The sequence below is a fragment of the Oncorhynchus tshawytscha genome, linkage group LG06 (assembly GCF_018296145.1).
Source record: "Oncorhynchus tshawytscha isolate Ot180627B linkage group LG06, Otsh_v2.0, whole genome shotgun sequence".
Lineage (NCBI taxonomy): Eukaryota > Metazoa > Chordata > Actinopteri > Salmoniformes > Salmonidae > Oncorhynchus > Oncorhynchus tshawytscha.
The window spans coordinates 66,284,772-66,310,405 of record NC_056434.1 but is presented as its reverse complement, the minus strand read 5'-3'; the positions used below and the strand labels follow the sequence as shown (position 1 = coordinate 66,310,405).

Sequence of the window (25,634 nt, the reverse complement as noted above, 5' to 3'; positions counted from 1 at the left end):
AGAGTTTGCGAAGCAAAATCCCCATTGCAACCTTCCGGTTACTAGTCCAACGCTCTAACCACTAGGCTACCCTGCCGCCCTGGGTATGCAAAGAAATGGGTATGCAAACCAGGTATTGTAAAAGTTTGGTCTGAAGACTTAGTTGAATCGGTGATGTGCAGTTCAGTCATCACGGGCTGTTTCAATGAACATCTCTAAATGCTGCCCCCGCTCAAAAAAACCTTCCTAATTAAATGTTGACTAAAAAGTAGGCCTACCCCTATGTACCTGTAGTAGGCCTGCATGACTCAATTTGTAGAGCACGGCACTTGCAACGCCAGGATTATGGTTCGATTCCCGGGGCCACCCATACGTAAAATGGTTGAGCGCATGACTAAGTCACTTTGGATCAAAGCGTCCGCTAAATGGCGTAGGTTATATTTTAAACGGCAGAATGTTATGATGATTTGTATCAAATCAGAAGGGGATTTTGCAGCCCTGCCTGCCCCCCCCCCGATGCCCACAGAAACACCGCTAGCAAAACAGTCTCTTGCTAGGTGGGCAACTGAATTGAAGGGCAACTACCCTCTACCAAAAACATTTATATTTTTCCGCAGACATCAAAAAGGGTCTCTGATTTGGTTTAAGCATTTCTTTGGACTTAAAAACACACAAAAACATAACTCAGATGTTCTAAGTGGTTTTGAACTTGAAACCCTAGTTTATTCCGCCGGAAGGGACATTTTGGGCTAAATGTTCAAACCCCAGATTTGTACCTGACAAGGTACAAATCTGTCATTCCACTAGCCCCCACTAGGCCGTCATTGAAAATAAGAATTTGTTCTTAACTGACTTGCCTAAATAAAGGTAAAATAAAACGTGTTGCCTTAGTTAGCTGGTAGATCCCATAAGTTGAAACATCTATCCTACCGTACCGGCTACCGATGTGGTTTGAGAACTGTGTGCTCTTGATGCCATATTCTGCTGAAACTAGGCTATATGTGCGCTTATATGTAGGCTGCTTTGTGCATGATTTCGCCATTGTTCTACACCACAGCCAGGGATTAAGAAGTGAGCAATACCCACTGAAGAAGAAAAAAAGGTGTGTGTATATGCCATATCCCCGCGTAAAGCCCCCACTACACCACGGCTTTAGGGTAAGGTACATTTCCTGGATGGTCGCAACCAAGGTTTGAGATTAAAATGAGCAATACCAGGTAAACATGTATGCAGTGTTAATTCTGCTTCACCACATCAACCCAAACACAAGTGCTCCCACCCAGACGATGGGGGATTTATTTTGTAACACTATATATATACAAAAGTATGTTTTATAATTATTCAAATGAGGTGGGTACGGTTATTTCAGCACCGTGAGTTGAGAATTGAGCACACAGCCATGCAATCTCCATAGAAAAACATTGGCAGTAAAATGGCCTTACTGAAGAGCTCAGTGACTTTCAACGTGGTACCGTCATAGGATGCTACCTTTCCAACAAGTCAGTTCGTAAAATTTCTGCTTAGCTGCGATGTGATAGGCCACACAAGCTAACAGAATGGGACCACCAAGTGCTGTAGCCCGTAAAAATAGTATGTCCTCTGTTGCAACATTCACTACGAGTTACAAACTGCCTCTGGGAGCAACGACAGCACAAGAACTGTTTGTTGGGAGCTTCATGAAATGGGTTTCCATGGCCCGAGCAGCCCCACACAAGCCTAAGATCACCATGGGCAATGCCAAGTGTCGGCTGGAGTGGTGTAAAGCTCACTGCCATTGGACTCTGGAGCAGTGGAAACGTGTTCTCTGGAGCGGTGACTCGTGCTTCACCATCTGGCAGTCCGACGGACGAATCTGGGTTTGGCGGATGCCAGGATAACGCTACCTGCCTGAATGCATAGTGCTAACTGTAAAGTTTGGTGGATGAGCAATAATGGTCTGGGGCTGTTTTCTTCTTGGTTCGGGCTAGGCCCCTTTCTTCCAGTGACAGGAAATCTTAACGCTGCAGCATAACATGCAATCTAGACAATTCTGTGCTTCCAACTTTGTGGCAACAGTTTGGGGAATGCCCTTTCCTGTTTAAACATGACCATGCTCCCTTGCACAAAGCAAAGTCCATACAGAAATGGTTTGTCGAGATCGGTGTGGAAGAACTTGACTGGCCTGCACAGAGCCCTGACCTCAACCTTATCGAACACCTTTGGGATGAATTGGAACTTCGACTGTGAGCTTGGCCTAATTGCCAACATCAGTCCCCGACCTCACTAATGCTTGTGGCTGAATAGACGCCAGTCCCCGCAGCAACATTCCAACATCAAGTGGAAATCCTTCCCAGAAGAGTGGAGGCTGTTTATAGCAGCAAAGGGGGACCAACTCCATATTAATGCCCGTGATTTTGGAAAGAGATGTTCGACGGGCAGGTGTCCACAGACCTGTTGGTCATGTAGCGTAGTCTGCTAGCTCTCGCTGTCATAAGAAGATATTGCAGAGTCCTGTGCCATGTAGAGGTGGCGTTACTACTCAGCAAAAAATTACCTGACACCATCGCAGAGACTAGAGGATGACTATCTTAAGCCTCTTAAACCCAAGCCCACTTTTTTTTAGTACCTCAATGTTAGCTCATTCTCCTTTTGATTGTAGGTGTTTTTTTAACAGTTGTTGCCTGTCTTAACTGTAGGCTATGCCCTTTGCTGGTTACTTTACTAGTCAGTTTTCCTCTTTTTGTTGGCTTCTGTTAATCTCAGAGAAAAGCCAGCAGCTACGCTAGTATCTAGCGACTGTTTTTGAAGGGATAGTGTGTCTCCATGTCAATCAGCAACCCCAGCTGTTATGTTTGTGCCCTGTTCATCTCATGTTTAGGAAGGGAAGTGTATGTGTCAGGGGTGATGGGGACAGCTTCCCGCTTTGCTCCTGTGGGCACACTCACAATGGCTTCCAGTCCATCCATTATGCCAGAATTGACTCGAATGGGGGGGACGCCCGTTCTATTCATTCTATTTCTATGGTAGCACATGCAGACAGGAGGAGAGGAGAACATTTGTGTAAATAAATAATGCATGCTATTCGAACGGTTATTACGGTGACCGCGGTCATTTGGCTGGTCAATTTATCGTCTTCTAAAGCTCCATGACAGTCACAGCCCTACTCACAACAGGCTTTTTCTCTGCATACCTCATCTTGCCTCCACCTGACAGGGGTAGAAACTAGGGAGGTGACAAACGGACAATTTTGCTTAAAGTATAAACTGCAATTTTTCCTTTTTAAAAAGATAACAAAAAAATAATTAATTCCACATAAATTCCTAATGCAGAATAATGTTCCTATTATGCATGTATGATGCTAGAGTCGGGCAATGAAGTTTTATCTACCGCAGTCATATATCCTTTAAAGAGTCTCGGCTACAGCATGTTTGTTTGTCTGTAAAGGGTACACTACGACTTTTGAAATGTCGACACAAAACCTTCTCTAGAGATGGTTTTGAAGCTCCACTGAACAGGTATTTTACTTCTGTAAAGGAATGCTGCTTCTGAAGCGGGACTAACGTTCATCACTAGGCGACCGGAACCAGGGCTCGACATTAACTTCTAGAATGTTCAAAATTATGTGGCTTATTTAATTGAATGTAAGTTGAGTTAAATCAACAAATGATAGCACTTATTTTAGCACACATTTTACTTCCTTCGTTACTCATAAAAAGTAGTCGGACAAGAATAATATAGGCTTAAGTTGTCCGAATGAACAATTGAAAAGAAGAAAAAAAATCACATCACTAACAAACAATCAGAATTGGATCAGAGGTCAACATTGGAATAATATTCAGACCTATTTTTCATTTAGGCCTTCATAAGTCTACGTGGTAGGAATAGGCTACACCCTTGTCCAAACGATGCTGACGTGAGACTTTTAATTACATACATATAGGCTAAACGCCAGTCATGTTTGACAAATGGAATGAAGAATAATTAACTTCTAAAAGCACGGTTCGTTCAGCTCAAATGGTCATTGAAATGCTGAGGGAATTATCTTAAACGCTTCATAGGCCATTGAAACCAGCCTTTTTGTCATGTTCTGTTGGTTGTCAAATTAACTTTCTTTTATTGTCCTGCAGCCAAAGGCAGAATCCTAGTCCTATTAGGAACGCATCCTAGTTGTTGTTGTTAGATTTCCCCTCTTTCTATGTTTTTCTAATTGAGATTATCATCTCTGTCACATGAAACCACTCGCGGTGCGCTTTTGAGAATTGTGTTTTCCCACTAATTGCATTTTGCTATATACATGCATAGGCCTATAATAGTTTACAGCCATGTGCGCATTGTTGAGCTTATAATATGAAGAAATAAGACGTTATCAACATTTTAAGCTAAACAGTCTGATGTGTTGCTTCAACCTCATTGCTCTCTGAACTGTCCCAGAGTCTGTTTTGAACCGTATACATTTTCTTTGTCTGAAGGACGACGGGACACCCTTCATTTTGAACCCTGGTTGGGAATTATTTTATAACGACAGTTATTTGGTTGTAATTGTAATGTTGCAATATTTTATAGGGTAGCAATGGTGGCCAACCATCCTCCAGGAGAGCCTTAAAGGGGCAGTGTTGTATTTTGAGACAGGCTTGAATATGCAAGAAGCCAATAGGCAGGGAGTAGCCTACAGTTTTGTATGATTATCTATGGTATTTTGTAAAGTGGTTCCTTGCATCATACATTGATGTGAAAAAATGTTCTTTTTGCGGGGGGAGGACAAGTGACTTGAGTCCTACATGGCAAAAAAAGTTGATGTCCTGCCCTGAAAACTCAATCAAATAATCTTGAACTCCCTGCTCGCACACCACTCTCCTAAGAAATTACTTTTTAAGTTTAAATACTGTGATTTACCAAGACATTTAGTAGAAAGAACACACATCTTCCACTATGTATTTTTTTGAACGTAGGAGACATGATTAGTTGCCGTACTTCTGAGAACACAAACACTTGCATCTTTTATAGCGAGCTACCAAGGGACAGAGAGAGAGGGGAGGTGCACAGTGTAGTCAGGTCGGCCACCAGGCAGACAGTCGGAATCGTGAACTAGGCCTATCCATCGGCAATCAAAAGCTGTTTCTCGAAATGGAATGCTGTATTTCTTGGCTTGCAATGTCTCGTGACTTCAGGGGGGGGGGCACAACTGTTTTCCGTTAGTGACTTTTCTTAACGTTAAGGATAAATAGTAACAACTCCTCTCCCAGGGCTGAGACTGTTTGTATTATGTCTGCATTGCAATATTGTTTTGTCATTTGGCTTAAAGTAATGGAGATTGCATATACATTTGATTAGACTACCACTTTGGTAAAGTTCTAACCTTGATTTGTCTCATTTTTGGTCTGCACACCGGTTTATAAAAGAAAGGTCAAACTCTTAGTCATTCGAAGATATACAAACGGCTAGCTACAGTTGTCATCCTGACCATCACCCCATAACACACTTGTTCCCTTTCTCTCGCTCTCTCTTTCCGTTCTCTCCATCGCACCTAATCCCTCACACACACGGTGTGTCCTGCTGCTCTCCCTCTTTAAAGGTGCCTGGTTGGCTGTCTTGTCCCCCAGCCTTGAGGAGGCCTTCTTTGTTCCCTCATTACCCAGTCAGGGATGTGTGAAAAGTGGGGCACAGGTCGGGGCTCTTTGTCCCCCTCGGGCAAATCAAAAGTGACAGACACCGGCCGCTCTGCCACTAATTTGTCATCCCCCCCTCGGAACGGGCACTTCTCAGGGCCGCTAATTGCAGTGAGACGCGCAGGGAACAGACACATCTCGTTATTAACGCTGGACGAGGCCAACACGGGTAATTGCGAAACATCCTTCAACAAATAATTTGGGCATGTTTAGCCATTCAAGAGTAGCGCCAGCCTGACCAGGGTCGTGGGGTCAAGCCGGCAAAGATGGACAACACACACAATAATAGAAGGAGAATTAAAAAGGGGAGAATGAAGTGCAGTTTTGGCTTCTCGAGGGGTTCTCATCCGAGGCTGGTTGTCACCCCACATGTTCGTTAGCTATTAGAGCGACGGAGAGCCCTGCCTTGCCCCATTGGCTTAGTCCCTCTGATCACTAAAGTGTAAGGTTAGAAGTCAGCAGGGTCATATCAGCCTTATATCCTTCTTACCATTTATGCCGCGTTCAAGACAACTTGGAAAACCTGACATTTCTGACTTGGAAACTCGTTGTAGAAAGATGAGCTCAGTTTCCTACTTTAAAAGTATCAGAATCAACCAATAGGAAGCTCTCTGCAAAAAAAATCCCAAGTTTTAACTTGGAGGTTCCAAGTTTCCGTGTTGTCTTGAAAGCACCATTAGCCCCAAGCACTTCTTGCATCAGCCATGTAATGCCACAATGGAATCACCTGTTCAAATGACAGAGGAAGTGTTCTGCTTTGTTAAAAGATTGTACAGCAGGGCACCTTTTTCCCAATACCTATTCCCAACCGATCATAAGTGGCTTTTCTGTCTGCTCTTTTTGGCCGAAGGAGCTGATCTAATCGGTTGGGAAGCCGCTGCTGCGTCATTTTGTTCTGTCAGAGTAACATCCTCTAGTGGAAAATCCATTTGTTAGTTGGGAGGAGTGTTAAGGTGACCGCAAGCTTTCCAACTGAAACTGTTTGGAATAGTTTGTGCATAATACATTTGCAAAATCGTCTAAACCTGTTTTCGCTTTGTCATTATGGGGTATTTTGTGCAGATTGAGGATTTTTATTTATTTAATCAATTTTAGGAAAAGGCTCAAATCAAAATGTGGAAAAAGTTAAGGGGCCTTGAATACTTTCCAAATGCATTGGCTGTGGTGTCTCAAAATGGACCAACTGTACTATTGGCACTTTTTTTTCTAATTTTCCAGTGAACATTGTTGTTTTTATCCACCACAGTCTGGTATGTTTGCTCCCAATTTGTGCTAAATTGCTCAGCAAATCTGATCACATGCAGCCGAGGGCTTACAAAGACAATAGGGGTTGACTGTCAGTGTCAACCCGCTGGCCTCTCCAAACTTGATCACAACATTGCTGTGCAAGGGCCTGCCACTTTGCAGTGACACATGCAAGGAAAATCCAGGTTGTAAAATGGCGTTAAAGTGTTCTAGAAGCTGTGTTTTATACTGTACTTCCTCTCTAACAATATTTCCCTTTTCTCTCTAATTTTCCAGGGTTTCCAACCGAGGTAGCCTGTGCGAAGGAAGATTTTAGTTTTTTGTTTTTGTGCCATCCTACCCATCCTCCCTCACCCACTTGCCTCACCCTCCCCGTACATATTCACCCGTACCTCCACTCCCCCAACGGGGGAAAACTATGCTCCTGCTCTCCCTGAGCTGAATCAGGAAGGGACAGGACGAGGCACACCATCAGAGCCCACAGGGGTGACCACCAGTGACCAACAATCTCCCACAGAGCGCAGTCCAGCCCACTCAGCAAGTCACTGTGCCAAGATGACTGTGCTTCCCTTTTTCATCACTGCGGTGGGAGTCTGGATCCTACTGGTGATCAGAGCTGAAGGTATTCAAAGTAAGACTGGCTCCTCTGTTATTGTTGTCCCACTGCCCCCGCCACCTCTCTTATTACTACGCACAACTGTCTGTGCCTCCCACTCTCTTTAGTTGGAAGGATACTCTAATATGCTGTTTTTGATGTAAGGTTATTGGGTAACTGTGTTGGGGGGAATTGCTCATAAATATTCATAGTTGTACCTGATCTAGGACTGACCAAGAGTCGTCTGTTCTTTTGACCAATTGCTTAACCTTGTATTTTTCCATATATAGACACATCCTATGTAATTGAATCAAATCAACTGTATGCACTGATCTTGTCTGATGCCTTAAGCAAACTGTTTGATTAAATAATTAAGACTCATAAATGACTAGAGGGAGTCTGACCGCAATTGATTTGATTGTGCCGCCGGGCTCTGACTTATAGCGCCTGACTGTGACTAGCAACCGTTGTCTCCTTCCTCCCTGCTGCAGTGACCACCACAGAATGTCCGTGTGTATAGCTCTGTTCCTGAAGCTGCAACATAATTACAGCCATTTCTAACTGAAAGGGAATCTTACAGAAATCTCTCATTTGTTTAGGAAAAAACAATTCCTCACCCCCGTGACCAATCGGGCCTGACCTATGTCATATCATAATCGCATCAATAAATTGGTTATAACAAACTCTGAACACTGTCACACATGTGAAAGCAAAATAGATGCAGAGGATGTGAAAAACTAGAAACGGGGAATGTGTTTACTGGTTGCTCAGGAGGTAAAGGGGAAGTCAGATGTGTGGAATAAATGTGACTAGTTGTGGAAAATATTGGAGATAGAGGTAAAATAAGGTATGGAGCAAGCGGTGTGCATATTATGTGTGCCAAACAGGTGCTGTTAGATTACAATATTTTTCTCACCATTTGGAACAATGTAAACAACACTGAATAAATTATAAGCGTACTAGAGTATTTTCTTTTTATATATATGTTTTTTTTTGGTAATGTCTTTATTACATCAAAGACTAGAAAAGTCATTAATTTGTGAATGCAATTTCCGAAATGGAATGGTTTAGGCCTATTTATTGTTTATGCTCATTTTATTTTTAAACTAAAGCGCTTGATTGCATGTCACGTCATTAATGACTAGTATGCTGTGTCATGACATGAACAAATAAATTATTGATACAGTAGCCTATATAAGTATTTAAATTATAGGCCAAAGTAAGTTACGGTACTACGACTAAACTGGTTGCGCTCTAAGGCCTACAGCTCGATGGTGGTTATACAAGGCTGCTATACTAACACGGAACCCAAACCAGCTGTGTGCGTGCGCCATCGTGTATACATTTATTTTGTCCCCCTACACCAAACGCGACCACAACACGCAGGTTAAAATATCAAAACAAACTCTGAACCAATTACATTAATTTGGGAACAGGTCAAAAAGCATTAAACCTTTATGGCAATTTAGCTAGTTAGCTTAAACTTGCTGGCTAATTTGTCCTATTTAGCTAGCTTGCTGTTTGCTAGTAAATTTGTCCAGGGATATAAACATTGAGTTGTTATTTTACCTGAAATGCACAAGGTCCACTACTCCGACAATTTATCCACACATAAAACGGTCAACCGAATTGTTTCTAGTCATCTCTCCTCCCAGGCTTTTTCATCTTTGAACTTGTATGGTGATTGGCATCAAAACTTTCATAGTATTACCACAATGACCAGCAATACAGTTCGTCTTTCAATCGCCCACGTGGGTATAATCAATGAGGAGATGGCACGAGAGGCAGGACTTGCAGCGCGATCTGCGTCAGAAATAGAAAGGACTTCTATTTTAACCCTTGGTGACGCTCGCGAGCAGTGTGGGTGCAATAATTGAATAACAGATTTCTAAACTTATTTTGAAACGCTAGCGCACATGACGCGAGCGGTGTAGTCAGGGTATAAGCCTACTAATTACGACATTACTTATCCATTTCGCAAACATTTTGCTACACCCGCAATAACATCTGCTAAACATGTATGTGACGAATAAATTGTTTTTTAATCAAATTTGATTGAATGATGATCATAATAACAACAATAAGGAGATTGAGGAAAGAGGGTTATTAGAAATAGAATTTGTATGACCATTTTGAAAATTTGAACAAAATTAAATAAATTATAAAATAGAGTGTAAAGCATTTTACTTAATAGCGAAAGATTAAAAACAGCTGAATTTGGGAAATTGCTGCATGAGGATTGGTGCTCATGGAATCGGAATCATGGAACAGAGGCAGGATCTGTCTTATTTCTGTAGATATGCAGTGCCTCCAGAAAGTGTTCAAGACCTTGACTTTTTCCACATTTTGTTACATTACAGCCTTACCCTAAAATGTATTTAAAAAACAATATCCTCATCATTCTACACACTAACTTAAATGACAAAGTGAAATCAGGTTTGCAAATATTTTCAAAACAGGAATGCCTTATGAGACTCTAGACCAAGAACCAGATGGTCACTCTGACAGAGCTCTAGACTTCCTCTGTGGAGATGGAAGAACCTTCCAGAAGGACAATCATCTCTGCAGCACTCCACCAATCAGGCCTGTATGGTAGAGTGGCCAGACGGAACCCACTCCTCATTAAAAGGTACATGACAGCTCGATTGGAGTTTGCGAAAAGGCCCCTAAAGGACTCTGACCATGAGAAACAAGATTCTCTGATCTGACTAAGAATAAACTCTTCGGCCTGATTGCCAAACCTCACATCTGGAAGAAACCTGGCACCATTACTATGTTGAAGCATGGTGGTGGCAGCGTCATGCTGTGGCAATGTTTTTCAGCAGCAGGGATGACTAGTCAGAATCGAGAGAAAGATGAGTGGAGTAAAATACAGAGATCCTTGATGAAACCTGCTCCAGAGCGCTCAAGACCTCGGACTGGGGCGAAGGTTCACCTTCCAACAGGACAACGACCTTAAGCACACAGCCAAGACAATGCAGGAGTGGCTTCGGGATAAGTCTGAATGTCCTTGAGTGGCCCAGCCAGAGCCTGGACTTGAACCCAATCAAACATCTCTGGAGAGACCTGAAAATAGATGTGCAGCAATGCTCCCCATCCAACCTGACAGAGCTTGAGAGGCTCTGCAGAGAAGAATGGGAGAAGCTCCCCAAATACAGGTGTGCCGTGCCATCTTACCCAAAAAGATTTGATGCTGTAATTGCTGCCAAAGGTGCTTCAACAAAGTACTGAGAAAAGGGTCTCAATACTTATGTAAATGTAATTTCAGTATTTTAATAAATTAGCAAACATTTCTAAACTGTTTTTGCTTTGTAATTGTGTGTAGAATTGAGGGGGAAAAAACAGTTCAATCCATTTTAGAATAAGGCTGTAACGTAGCAATGTGGAAAAAGTCAAGGGGTCTGAATAGTTTCCTAATGCAATGTGTGTGTATATGGAGGATTTTACAACATTTTAAGTTAGTCTATTGATTATAGACCTAATTAAGTTGGTTTCCTCTCGCCTCACTTTTCTTTTTGTCTCCTATCTCTCCTGCTGCCCCCGCTGCATTGTTCTCAACACCAAGATGCTGGTTAACTTTGCTATTATGCACAAAGCAACATGGCCTAGTAAAAGGCACCAATTCAACAGCGCAGTAATGTGTTTCAGAACCGCGGACAGCGACCACTATCCAACTCAGGAGTCTTAGTTATAAAATAATCATATTTTTATTAGTGTTGCACTGTTGTTCTTACATAATATAAACGTATGCAATTTCAGTAGCACATGTCTTAGAGTGATGGACTGTGCCATTCGAACGTCCTCCACAATGGATCAGTCCACTCACAGGCGCTAATCAGACAGGTGTCTTGTACACCATTAATTTATTTATATATATTTTTTGCTACTGCTTGACTAAAGAAATCTCGGACGATCAACAGCCTCTCAACCAATCGACTAAATGTGGTCAGCCCTAACATGATACCAACACTTTCTCAGTAAAGCATACTAACCAGAAGTCCACTGGCAGGCTCTGATAATAAGATGATCTGCATCGCGAGCAAATACGTCTCTGGACCGTTGGCTTACAGCTGTAAGGCATCGAGTTCCTGGCATCTATTACCACTTGCGGTCTAAGTTCGAATTCCCCATGGGTCGCAAAAAAAATGATATTTGGAACGTGGACTCACATTTATTGCGATATTGTTTTGGGGAGAAACATGCTATCATCACCTTGAAAATTAAGATTAGGGGCTCAATTCAATCCAACCCGCATTGCAGTATTTACACTAGCTCTTTTTCCAATTGTCAAATGAATTTACAGATTGGTCTTGGGTGCTTTATAAAAACCTACAATTACTACCAGGGCAACCCCTCTGAGGTATGCTCACGTTTCAGAATTAGAGGTGTGTGGGCACGTGACGAATATTGTAAATACAGGATTTGAAATATTTACTTTCAATTTGATCTCCGTTATGAAGGGGGACACCAAGACAAAATAAGAAGTTTTGAAACACTCCCATCTATTGCATATGGAGGAGGGGCATGATAAATGTTGTTCAACTAAATTAGCATAAATACTTATTTCTGCTTTTGTTTAAGCAAGGCCCTTATGTGACCCACAGTCTCCCATCCCCCACTATGGAGAGATCAGTATTTTAAGCCATTGTAATAGCTGTGATGGAATTCATTAGCTGGTGATGCAATGCCTTTTGAAATGCATGACCTAAGTAAGCTACCTAGTTAAATAATAGTAACAAAACCTCCATGTGGTCCTAACAGGATAATATGGCAATGACATTGAACTTTTGCATATATGCTAATTAGGGAACCAAGCACCATAGGTACAACTCAGTCCTTTCTCTCAATATCAAGGTTACCGTGATGTGCAGAAACACCCATTTCCCACTTGGGAAATGCCCTGTTCTCAATGAGATTAGATGTTGAATATCGTGATGTTCCGATGATATTGCCTCATTTTGCCTTGTCGTGAGAGATCGATGTATGGAAGAGACACTGAATACGCTCTGATCACAGCACAATTTAGTCACCAAGATCGTTTTCTTCTATGTACCAGGCACACGCAGGTCTCAAGTATAACGCTGGTTTTATGCCGGGAGGATATGGATCTTAATGGGCTGGGGCCTCATAAAAGGGCCTCCCTCTAGCTGCTCCTACTGTTGCTCTCATACTGCCTGCCCGGCGGGGCCTCCACAGTGAACCAACCAGCAGCCATAAAGCCAACCAGGGCCATAAAGACGGAGCTCTCAGGCTCGTAAAAGGTTACCTTTAACCAGCCAATGAGATGTGAAGGCAAATATCAGGATCTGATTACTCTAAAAGCAGAGCTTTTTAGCACTCCGTCACACACACCCACACGCAGGCTGATAAGAGGAAGGCAAGGCCGGTCCAAGTCTTAGGGATGATTAAATCAGAGCGTCGCTCTCTGAGACTGGTTGGGACCCTGTTTTGTTATCAAAGAGCCCATGCTATTGTTTTGATTAGTGTCCGTTAACTCTGGGTCTCCCATGTCTACCTTGTACCAGGCATACTGTACAGTGAAACAGTGCCTCTGTACCCAGGCAGGGCCAGGTTAGCCTCTCTCCTTCCTTCCCGCCAGCAGCTCAGTCATTGATGCCCCCCCCTCTCACTACAGGAAGCTGTTGAAGTGATTGTTGGCACTCTGGGTTCCTTTTTCACGTGAACCATTTCCTCTATAATACTGTCAGTCGTTACAGGGCAAAAAATACTCCAAACATTCATTGTTCTCCGGAAATAATTCAATCCCACGAGAGGTTTTTCTCTATCGCTTTTTTTTTCTTTCTTTTTTTCTCCCCCGCTGCGCTTGCTGATTAGTAAGGGAGTGTGGGGCCTGGGCCTGGCATATGCCAAGCGTTATGGGGAGAAGGGGCAGGTACAGAGGTGCCCGCTGGGCAAGAGGCTGCCAGAGTGGCTGTATAAGGGGCCTGCTGTGCTAGCTCATGAATGCTCTTTTCACACTCACTTTTTTTGCTCCTGAAGTGTCAACAAACCAATTAGAATTCCACTTTTGTCTCACCAAGGGGAAAAGGCGCATGTTTTATAGGTCTAGTTTTTTAAATTTGCTGTTGTTTTCCATGTGTGAGGAGTTTTAATTAGCGTGAGGCTGTTGCAGCTTGTTAAATACCTATTTCAAGGTATTTAACTGTTGCCAGGTAACCGAGGTTGTTGAATGAACTCCTCAGGAAATTCTCCAATAACATTCAAAGAACACACACTGGGGTTTTTTCTCTTTTTGTCCTACATCTTGGGCAAAAGCCTTGTAGTGAATCACTGACTAAGATGAACAGAATGTATTGGATTTGTGCTGTGGTGAAGAGGTTCCAGTAACACCTGCGAGGAGGAGATTTGGTAACAGCCGATGTCACTTTTCTATTGTCATCACAAACCGGAGGAACAACGCAAGAAGTATAAATATCTTCTCTGTATACTGTCCTTTGCCACTGGGAAAGTGATGATGGAGCTAAAAGGGGGAGCCATCGAAGTCTCTGGGTTCACTTGTAAGGCTTACAGTGGGGGTCCGAAATGATTGACACCCTTGATAAAGATGAGCAAAAATAATTTTTAATATTGGAACTATATTGTATTCTCCAAAAAGTGGAAAATATATATCATTTTATATGAATATAATTGCTCAGAGAAATAGATTTTGTCTAACAAGTACTACTTTCCCCCCCTCAAAGGTAGGGGTAAAAATGATAAACAACCCTGTTTTCAATACATCACCAACGAGCTCTATTTTCCAAAACAATGTAAACGCCTTGAGTTTGCTAAATGTCATTGTATTGGAACCGGCACTTTGGTCAGATGACATGAAAATAGAGGTCTTTGACCACACACACCAGTGTTGGGTCTGGTGTTGAAATGAGAACGCATACGCAGAAAATAACCCCACACCTACTGTAAAATATGGTGGTGGCTTTTTGATGGTTTGGGGCTATTTCTTTTCCACTGGTCCTGGGGCCCTTAAGGTCAATGGCATAATGAACTTTACCCACTACCAGGACATTTTTAGCCAAAAACCTGGTTGCCATTACCAGGAGGCTGAAACTTGGCCACAGGTGGATCTTCTAGCAAGACATTAACCTCAGGCACACATCAAATCCACAAAGAAATTGTTAATTGGGCACAAAATCTAAATTTTGCAATGGCCATCTGTCTCCAGACAAAACCCATTGAAAACCTGTTTGAATTGAAGTGGGCAGTCCATAAACGCAGACATGATTTTTATTTATCTATTCAACCCTTATTTATCGAGGCAAGTCAGTTAAGAGCAAATTCTTATTTACAATGACTGCCTACATATCAAGGATCTGGAAAGATTCTGTATGGAGGAATGGTCTAAGATCCCTCCCAATGGGTTCTCCAACTCAGAAAACTTTTTAGAAAAAGGCTCTGCTGTTATTGTCATTGAAAACAGGGGTGCCAAACATGTGGACCCCTACCTTTTTTGAGAATGTTTTACAACTTGTTAAACAAATCTTTCTCTGAGCAATTGTATTAGTATAAATAATTTTTTTGAGAATACAATATAGCTCAGTATTTGTTATTATTTATTGAATGCAGTCATTTTTGCTCATCTTTATCAAGGATGTATATACTTGTCAGCTAATACCTCCAAACTTCTCATTTACTTGTCGACTCACCCACTTCAAGAGTTGTAATTTCATGTAGCTTTCTCTCCCCGTCCAGACCCCCCACCCCCAAGGTCAGAGAGGAAGGTTGATCGTCTCTGGGGTTTGTTGCTGTGAGCTGATCTCTCTTTCTCTCTCTTTCTCTCTCTCTCTCTACCTTTCTCTCTCTCTCTCTACCTTTCTCTCTCTCTCTCTCTCTTCTCTCTCTCTCTCTCTACCTTTCTCTCTCTCTCTCTACCTTTCTCTCTCTCTCTCTACCTTTCTCTCTCTCTCTCTACCTTTCTCTCTCTCTCTCTACCTTTCTCTCTCTCTCTCTACCTTGCTCTCACCTTGCTCTCTCATTTTCTTCTCACTTGTTCTTCACACACACTCTTACTCAATTTCGCCTGAGACTTTAGGAGAGGGCAGGTTTCAGTGACTGTGTTTGTGTGCAGATATACGACTCCCCTCACCTCCACAGTGTGTCCTGTTAGAAGAACAACCAGTTCAGAACACTGTTTATCTCATGTCGCTGCACTCTTATGGCTGGCTCTGACAAAAATAGGCTCTGCTGCTGGCCCTTTAAGAGCACTGCATTCCATTGCCAGTAGATGGGTTGGCTCGTTAGCATTGGAGTGTGCTGGCCCTTTAAGAGTGCAACATGTGGCTGACTGGAGATGGAGAGGCTCATTACTGGGGGTGCTCTGCCAGACCTCAGACTCCGCCGTGACTGGCGGCAGAATTAAGCACACATGTGGAGGCAGAGAGAGCACCAGCAGCCATTTCCAGCCCCACTGACAGCTGCTGCTCCCCATCAATCACGGCCCCCAGCCAATCACAGGCCTCCTAGTCGAGGGGAAGAGAGGTACTCTGTGTCTTCACTAGTGAGACCCAGCCAAATAGAAACAAAAAGGGCCTTGAGGCTCTGTGGGTTTGATGGTGAACTTTAAGTCTTGTATTGTCAACATGGCTTTCTCTGTAGACTCCAGTGGGAGAGAGGCCTCAGAAGTCTTCGACGCTCCCAGTCACTACAGTAAAAACGTGTCCCGAGGTTTATGTGCTTTACTCAGGGACTATAAAGAGGCTTTCATCACCTCATCAAAGCATCCGGGAGCCTCCTGAATCCCTTTCCCCATCCCTCAAACATGACTCAAGCCAGTCGAGACCGAGCACAGCTCCCAGAGGGAGAGTGAAGGAGCGGAGAGAGAGAGAAGGAGTGTGGGAGGGAGAAAGAGAGCCATCTACCCTCAGCTCTCTGGTTTCTATTTGGGGCTTGGCCCGTTTGATCTGGTTCCAGTCTGCTGTGTGTTTATAAGTTTCCACACTGCCTCCCAACACTGCTCTGTGCCAATCTGACTTCGCCAGGGGACAGCCCAGCTCAAACTGGGCCCTGGGCCATGCCACCACTTAAGTATAGTTTATTAGTGCAACAATTTCAGATATTATTTTGATTAAATCTCCTGTGTGTAATATCAACGGCAAGAGGTCTAGACTATCTGCCTCCTTTTAGGAGCTTTATTTCTTTGGATCTTGTGTGTGTGTGTGACGCATGTAGAGTAAAGAGACTGAGTTTACCCCCCCCAGGAGGATGTTGGTCTGAGTGTTTGGTTGGAACTCTGGAGTCCTGTAATCGGTGTGTTCTTTTCCTCTTCACTGGTAGAAGGCGGACATCAAAAGCCCCGGATTTCACAGCTTCTGAGACCGGCTCTGCTATCTCACTCGAGAACTGCTCAGGACTCTTTTTTTCTTTCAGGGTGTTGCCGTCAGTTCCGCCACCGATAACTCCTGCCACCCTTGTTTGTACAACAGATTAGGGTTTGTTCTATGCCCCGAGGACCCCAGCTCAAGCATACGGCTATGATCTCACAACCCCCCGCCACAGTGATTTCTCTCTGCTCTGGTGATATGACCTTAGTGTTGACCACATTGAGGATTGTAGTGAGTCACTTGCCTGGTTGTCTTAAAATATTACTGAACAGTTCTGGTCTGCTTTGCTTTAGTTGTTATACAGAGGCCTAACAGTTGCTTTTAATTTGATACAGTTATGTTTTTACATAATAGCTTTTGATTCTAAAGGATCCCAAAACTAAGTTAAGATTGGCACACTTTTGTCTGCCACCCTATGGGGTTCCATCATTTTGGCTGAAGTACAACACTAAAAGTGAAGCGTTCGTAGAAGTAGTGGTCCTGGTCGACTGTTAGGCTGTCTGACGTCAGGAAGCCGGTGAGTCTGTAAGTACATGATCAGCGTACAAATGAACTGTAAAAAAGGAGCCGAAGCCCAACAGGAGCTCCTTTATCTCTCGGGCTCTCCTTTTAAATGGTCATTTACCAGTAAAATTACTCTGAGAATGCAGCCTGAATCTAGAGCCACCAGGGCACTCAGTTGTAAAAGGAAAGAGAGATGTTGAGGAAAACAAGAACGGCAACCCTGAAGCCAGTAATGGGGTCTCGGGAAGGAATGCGGAGCTGGAGACAAGCAGCCGGGAGAGGGAAGAGGGAAAAAAGGGTGCCGTTCTGCTGCCGAGACGTTTCAAAGTGTAGGTTTGCAGGTGATTGGCTCTCTGCAGACATGTCTGAACTGGAGCAGGCTCGAGTCGCGTCATGCTCCAGAGGAAGTGCCGAAGCCGCGCCGAGCGCTGCACACAGACATCACTTTGTGCTTTATGCTCACGACTCACAGGAGCCCCACAGCCCAGGTCCACTCTCCTGAGGGAGGGAGGGGGCAGCAGACTGAGAGGGGGAGGGGAAGAGAAAGGAGGGGCTCGGACGAGGTATAAGTCAAGAAGAGAAGGATATGGAACAAGGAGGACAATGGAGGAACAACAGACAGGAGAAGCAAAAAGATTGTACAAAAAGAAGCGGGCAAGAGGAGGACTGATAAGGAAAGTGGGTCAGGGCATTGCAAGGGGAGAGGAAAAGAGATCAGGAGAAAGGGCATGAGAAGAGGTGGAGGGAGTACCAGACAGTAACGTGAGGATAGGAGTAGTCACACAGTGAGCTCATACTCAACATTTTAATGCAGCATTAGGGACTTAACGTATATTAGTGTGCCTCTCTGTAAAATGTCCTCTTCCTGGCTTTGTATCCATGGTGCCATGTATCTAGTCTTAATGGCTCTGACTGGCTCCTTAAGATGTCAGTAGATTTGTTGCCAAGGCCCCTTTTTTAGGTGCGGTTAATACAGAGTCCTGGCAGTGCCCCCTCGGCTAGTTTAACCAGCGTAAACTGATTTTAGCAGTGAACATTTGCTGTGTACTAAACCTTGCCATTATAAAGAACCACAACATAATGGCCTGCATGAATATTAGGTTTTTCCTCCATTAAAACCATGCCGTTGTTTTCAATTTCATATGTAACTGCAATCAGATTGACAACAGTGATAATGTAGCGAACAACAGATGTTGGCTTGGCCCGCCAGTATTCTGCTCTGCTTACGCTCATGCATGTGATGGCTCTAACTGGACACTAGCACGGAGTATAAATAGCCCTCTGGCCATATATGGATCAGACTTATCACATGCGCGCACAATTAGGAGCGGACCGCTCTCATATAAAAACAAATAGAGATGGGGGGCAGATAAATCAAACCCACCATAGGACAGTTGTGTTTACTATGAATATATAGCCTAGTATTTGACTACTCTAACTCTTCAAACCAGATGTTGTGTTAGGCGGGGAATGAAAATGTTACACAATGTGTTTATGTTCTGTATTTCTGGCAACAGTGACGTGTGCGACGGCAGACAGTGTCTCCCAGATGGAGGGGGAAAAGGATGGATTGTGACATTTTCACTGTCATTATAAAACGAAACCATCCCCCTCTCTCTCTCTCTCTCTCTCTCTCTCTCTCTCTGTCCATCCAGCTGGTCAGAATCCAGACCACATGCTCCACGGCACCGGGCACAAGCATGAGTCCAGGAAGCCCGGGGACGACACCACGGTGGCCCCAGAGGACGCCGCCCGCTTTCTGAGCTGCTACTGCTCGGGTTACTGTCCAGAGGACCACAAAAATAACACCTGCGAGTGAGTAACCAACCGAGGCCAAATTCTTAATTGATATGTTTGTTCCAACTCTGACTTTTGGGTCTGTGATGAATGTCAACTCTGACTTAACTCCTCGATCTCAGCGTCATTGCCTTTTGGTACACCAGAAGTACATTAATATCCAATGGAACGATTTGTTTGCCTCGCTGCGTTGCAGTTGCAGTGTCGTTCGGTGTGGTGCGTACGTTGGATTTATCGAACGTATGCGTCATACTGTATGCGTAAACGACTTGACAGAAATGGTAGCAGAGGGTGAATGTTGAACTTTTGTTGCATACACATCCAGATGGTGATGTGTACCATTTTGTGCAATGACTCTGAAGGTGTGATCGAGGCGTAAGTGTGTTTGGGAACTGTACTCATTGAATAATGAATTTTTTATTGCAGGACGAATGGCCAATGTTTTGCCATCATAGAGGAGGATGAGAACGGAGAAGCTATTCTGACCTCTGGCTGCATGAAGTATGAAGGCTCACATTTTCAATGCAAGGTAAGCGTGTCTTGTGGTCTGTATGGAAGGGGGCAGGACTGTGACACAGGGGTGTCAATTATATGTTGTAACATGTGCCTGTATTGTTATTATACGTGTGTATATAGCTATTATTCATATTTGAGTTATTGCTTGAATAACCCCTGTTGAATTGAGTGCCACAACACCAAAAAACATGGTTTCATTTAATTATTTTCAGGATTCGCCCAGGGCTCAGACAAGGCGAACGATCGAATGCTGCGGGACGGACTTCTGTAATCGGGACCTGCAGCCCACATTACCTCCCCCAATGGACACTGGTGAGGCTTAGGGCCAACTATGTTACTCTACTGCTGGTGTTCCTCTGTATAGTGGCCCCAGAAGAGTATTCTTGTGGTGGTATGTCAGGGTCTGATACTCAATTTCGTGACTCAGACTCGTGGTGTTTTGCAGGTTCCTACTTTGGCAGTGCCCACTGGCTGGCGTTCCTTATATCAATGACCGTATGCTGCTGCACTCTCATCTGCATCACAGTAGTCTGTTACTACAGGTAGGACTACTCCAGAGAAAAGCTGACAAAGCGAGATTCAAACTTTATTTCCATATGTATATGGGAATTGAGTCCTGGTTAACTTAACTTGTGGGAGAATATTAGTCAGTCACATTTTGGTGTCAGTTAGCATTTCTATGAATACTTTCATGGGTTTGTGACTAAGTTGGACTGTTTTCGACTGTTTGGGGATAAAGGCAGATTGTTGCGACCGTACTGCGTTTGACATTCATCTATTGTAGCTTTAGCATGTGAGCCCTGTACTGATCTGTATGTGTTCCTGTCAGGTACAAGTGGCAGACGGAGCGGCAGCAGTACCACCGGGACCTGGAGCAGGACGAGGCCTTCATCCCTGTGGGAGAGTCTCTCAAAGACCTCATCAACCAGTGCCAGTCTTCTGGCAGTGGCTCAGGGCTCCCCCTGCTGGTAAGGACCCCTCACTGCACAGGGAGGGGCTTTGGAGCATGTGACCTGGGTGAAAAGCCTTTAGCTATGGTTACATAATAGGTGACTCAAAATGTGACTTCTGCTTTCCAGGAAAGAGTAACAGCGGTTATGTGTGTGTCTTTGTCCATATGGAGGTTATATTAGGTTAAGTGAATTTGTAAATTATAAACTGGATGGTTCGGGCCCTGAATGCTGATTGGCTGACAGTCGTATACCACTGGTATGACAGAACATATTTTTACTACTCTCATTACATTGGTAAGCAGTTTATAATAGCAATAAGGCACCTCTGTGGGTTTGTGGTATATGGCCAGTATACCACAGCTAAGGGCTGTATCCAGACACTCCGCGTTGCGTCGTGCTAACAACAGCTCTTAGCCGTAGTATATTGGCCATATACCCTCGGGACTTATTGCTTAAGTATAACATCATGGGCCTTACAAAGAAACACGTGCGTATCTGGCTTGCAACAGCGAATACCGAATTAACAAATGGTAAAGGTTGTAGTAGGTATGATCTGTGGTAAGCTACTGTTGATCTGATATGAATGCTCAGTGCCTCTCTCCCTGATGTGTCTTGTAGGTGCAGCGCACCATTGCCAAGCAGATCCAGATGGTGCGTCAGATCGGCAAGGGGCGCTACGGCGAGGTGTGGCTGGGCCGCTGGCGGGGAGAGAAGGTGGCCGTCAAGGTGTTCTTCACCCGGGAGGAGGCCAGCTGGTTCAGAGAGACCGAGATCTACCAGACAGTCCTCATGAGGCACGAGAACATACTGGGTAAATGCCATTCCTATCACTCGCATGTAGCAAAGACGACAGCTAACTCTGCCTCCATCTAAGCCATATACTGCCGTTTTCTTTCTAAATTTATCTAAATTAGTCTCAACGGAAGTGTAATGTAGAGAGCCTTGATTGACTGATCTTAGGTCTACATTTGCCCTTGTACATACATGGCTGAGGTCAACAGTCATATACCAGGGCAAGGCCTACATCTCACTGCAGCACTAAACACCCCTCACCTCTCTTCTCACGTCTGCAGGTTTCATAGCGGCAGACATCAAGGGTACCGGGGCCTTCACCCAGCTCTTCCTCATCACAGACTACCACGAGAACGGCTCCCTGTACGACTACCTGAGGTTCACCACGCTGGACACCCAGAGCCTGCTGCGACTGGCCTACTCCGCCGCCTGCGGCCTGTGTCACCTCCACACGGAGATCTACGGCACCCAGGGCAAGCCGGCCATCGCCCACCGAGACCTGAAGAGCAAGAACATCCTGATGAAGAAGAATGGCACCTGCTGCATCGCTGACCTGGGCCTGGCCGTCAAGTTCAACAGGTAGGATGCTGCTCAGCAATGGAGATTTTAATCAAGGTTCTATTTATTAGCCACCAAAATAAAGAAAACTGACAAATCGGGAGGGGGAGTAGCTGAGGTTGTCCGATGAGCAGCAATCATTTTGTGTTCTAAAATGCTTTGCTACGGTGTGCCCTAATGTACACCACCCATGTTTTCACATATGGCCGTTCCTCTGAAGAGTTCTGAACTGTTGTTTCGGGAGCGCCATTGACCATTTCCCTGTAGATTATTCTGAATTCCCGTTCTTGTCCTCAGTGATACCAACGAGGTAGACGTCCCTCTGAGTACACGGGTGGGGACCCGGAGGTACATGGCCCCAGAGGTGCTGGCCGAGACCCTGAACAAGAACCACTTCCAGGCCTACATCATGGCTGATATATATAGCTACGGCCTCGTCATCTGGGAGATTGCCCGCCGCTGTATAACAGGAGGTACGGACACACATACACGCTTACACACACACATTATAGTTCTGAATCTACAGGCATACCGGTATTTGTGTACACGTTGATACTGGCAATCCAGACCAGTCACTACGAAAACAGTAATGGGCTTAAGATTTCAACTGGTTCTGAAAAGCACTACACACGGTATTGTTTAACCAGTGTTCTGTCGCACATCGTTATCTCTCATCTCTCTCTCTCTCTCATCTCTCTCAGGTATAGTGGAGGATCATCAGCTGCCATACTATGAGATGGTGCCGTCAGACCCGTCCTTCGAGGACATGCTGGAGGTGGTGTGTGTGAAAGGGCTGCGGCCCACCGTGTCCAACAGGTGGAATGGTGACGAGGTGAGTCTGAGAGTGGAGCTAGCCACGAATGTCAACACCTGCGTCACTGCGGGGACGTGATTTATCGGAAAGAAAGTGAAGAGCGTATACTTGGCATTTACACAAAGGCGATTATCCTATTGTAGCAGTGTTGGAGAGAATGCATTTGTGTTTATTAGCATAAGTAGTGCTTTTTCAGAGTGGTATATATGCAAGCTTAGCAGCACTTTAAAAACAATGCATAAGCAGAAGGGAAAACAACTCCTACAATGGTGTGTGTGTGTGTGTGTGTGTTTTCTCCAGTGTCTGAGAACCATGCTGAAGCTGATGTCTGAGTGCTGGGCCCACAACCCCGCCTCACGCCTCACCATCTTACGAGTCAAGAAGACCCTGGCCAAAATGGTGGAATCACAGGACATCAAAATGTGATATTTTACCCCTACGTACTCAACACAGCCCAATCGAGGGCCCGAACTCCCCAGTGTGTCCTAATGTCGTGATGCAGAATATGTCACCTCTGTTCAGGAGGCGGGGGAGGAGAAACAGTGGATGGGGGGAGGGGGGACCCTGCCACAGGGCCTTGGACATTGAGCCTCATGAATCTCTATAACCACAATGGACAGACGCTGCTGCAGAGGTGTTTTTTGACTAAAGGAAACTGTATAGGTTCCCTCTCCCGCCTATTCCCTCCCTGACCAGAGGAGTTCTGGGTTGTAGGAAGCAACGTACTGCGATTTGACGCTTTCTGTGAAAGCCAAAACATGACATGGTGTGAGGAGGGGGAAGGACATGTCTGCTCACATGTTGATGGACAAAGTCATATTATGTAGGAACTTTAGAGCCACACTTCAAACCAAGACACTGCCCTCGCAATCGTCACCTCCCGCCAATCATGTTCAATTTTTGCCTGTAAATGTTTTATGCCATTTTTTTCCCCCCCCTCTTCAGGACAGTCTTCTCCTGCCATATGGAAATATAACTCTTGACTCTTAAGTAGAGTAATTATGAAATAAGGTACTATAATTATGTGAATTTAAATGTAAATGTATATTGGATCGATAGATGCTGTGCCTACAAAAAAGAACCATACTGCAATGGTATTCACGTCCAGTGGGCTTCAAATGCGACCTGCTTCAAGAGCTACGAGCAATCCAGACAACCAAGGACATTAAGAGGGGATACTCGACTTGCCTTAAATCAACAACTCACTGTGCTTCCTATAACAAAGTTCAACTCAGTAACTTCTCCTGTCACATTTGACATGAAAAGGACAACTGGGGAGAAAAATATTTGCTGCATAATTCTATTCAGAAGGAAATGTGTAAATAGGAAGTCAATCTGTGTCCCGTCCTTTCGCTATGCTTACCCCTTCTTCGTATTTGTTCCTTTGTGTATATACGCTATGTCTTCTGGGAGGAGTGTCCAGAACACTAAACATTGAGTCTTGTTCATAGATATTATAAGCGGAATCTCCCTCCAGCTCTTCTCGATTGCTTTTAATTCCATGTTGAGTGATAGACATTCTATGAGTGGCCAACTTTCATATTGCCAAACATCATGTGAGCTCGGCCATTGGACTGCAGTAATGAAGAAGTCCACATTAGTTTGGAAAATATGCCATATTTTATTAACTTAAAGTACAAATATATAGCTTACTCAATGCTATGGTAAATGACAGTTACTTGTGCTAAAAACATTTAGAGCTGTAATGCCAATGAAGTTTGTTGATCCATCAAGCTTCCTCAGGTGTGTGAGACAGAATTACAGCCAAGTAAAGTGAACTTGCAGTAGACACCGAATTTAGACTGTTTCGAGACACATGCGAGTACAGTTGAAGTCGGCAGTTTACATACACCTTAGCCAAATGCATTTAAACTCAGTTTTTCACAATTCCTGACATTTAATCCATGTAAAAAGTCCCTGTCTTAGGTCAGCTAGGATCACCACTTTTATTTTAAGAATGTGAAATGTCAGATTTATTTCAGCTTTTATTTCTTTCATCACATTCCCAGTGGGTCAGAAGTTTACATGCACTCAATTAGTATTTGGTAGCATTGCCTTTAAATTGTTTAATTTGGGTCAAATGTTTCAGGTAGCCTTCCACAAGCTTCCCACAATAAGTTGGGTGACTTTTAGCCCATTCCTCCTGACAGAATGTGTGTAACTGAGTCAGGTTTGTTGGCCTCCTTGCTCGCACATGCTTTTTCAGGTCTGCCCACACATTTTCTATGGGATTGAGGTCAGGGCTTTGTGATGGCCACTCCAATACCTTGACTTTGTTGTCCTTAAGCCATTTTGCCACAACTTTGGAAGTATGCTTGGGGGTCATTGGCCATTTGGAAGACCCATTTGCGAACAAGCTTTACTGGATTAATGTCTTGAGATGTTGCTACAATATATCAACATAATTTTCCATCCTCATGATGCCATCTATTTTCTGAAGTGCACCAGTCCCTCCTGCAGCAAAGCACTCCCCCAACATGATGCTGCCGCCCCCGTGCGTTACGGTTGGGACGGTGTTCTTCGGCTTGCAAGCCTTCCCCTTTTTCCTCCAAACATAACGATGGTCATTATGGCCAATCAGTTCTATTTTTGTTTCATCAGACCAGAGGACATTTCTCCAAAAAGTATGGTCTTTGTCCGCATGTACAGTTGCAAACCATAGTCTGTCTTTTCTATGGCGGTTTTGGAGCAGTGGCTTCTTCCTTGCTGAGCGGCCTTTCAGGTTATGTCGATATAGGACTCGTTTTACTGTGGATATAGATACTTTTGTACCCATTTCCTCCGGCGTCTTCACAAGGTCCTTTGCTGCTGTTCTGGGATTGATTTGCACTTTTCGTGCCAAAGTACGTTCATCTCTAGGAGACAGAACGCATCTCCTTCCTGAGCGGTATGACGGCT

The 25,634-nt window shown here is 44.2% G+C and overlaps 1 protein-coding gene across 5 annotated transcripts in view; it reads left to right on the top strand.

The window, feature by feature from the left end:
* bmpr1aa (bone morphogenetic protein receptor, type IAa) overlaps positions 1 to 24,684 on the top strand; it is a 65,646-nt gene extending 40,962 nt beyond the window's left edge. The window contains exons 3-13 of one of the 5 annotated variants that reach the window (XM_024424630.2): positions 7,146 to 7,491; positions 18,962 to 19,121; positions 19,530 to 19,632; positions 19,832 to 19,931; positions 20,065 to 20,161; positions 20,449 to 20,587; positions 21,191 to 21,383; positions 21,646 to 21,943; positions 22,220 to 22,395; positions 22,624 to 22,754; positions 23,037 to 24,684. In XM_024424630.2, the coding sequence (XP_024280398.1) occupies positions 7,425 to 7,491; positions 18,962 to 19,121; positions 19,530 to 19,632; positions 19,832 to 19,931; positions 20,065 to 20,161; positions 20,449 to 20,587; positions 21,191 to 21,383; positions 21,646 to 21,943; positions 22,220 to 22,395; positions 22,624 to 22,754; positions 23,037 to 23,162 (1,590 nt within the window). In that variant the 5' untranslated portion in view covers positions 7,146 to 7,424 and the 3' untranslated portion in view covers positions 23,163 to 24,684. Of the gene's footprint in view, positions 1 to 7,145; positions 7,501 to 16,487; positions 16,507 to 16,548; positions 17,034 to 18,006; positions 18,092 to 18,961; positions 19,122 to 19,529; positions 19,633 to 19,831; positions 19,932 to 20,064; positions 20,162 to 20,448; positions 20,588 to 21,190; positions 21,384 to 21,645; positions 21,944 to 22,219; positions 22,396 to 22,623; positions 22,755 to 23,036 lie in introns of those variants that run through there. The other 4 variants (XM_024424629.2, XM_024424633.2, XM_024424631.2 and 1 more) reach the window with 4 other exon arrangements.
* The last annotated feature ends 950 nt before the right edge of the window (positions 24,685 to 25,634 follow it).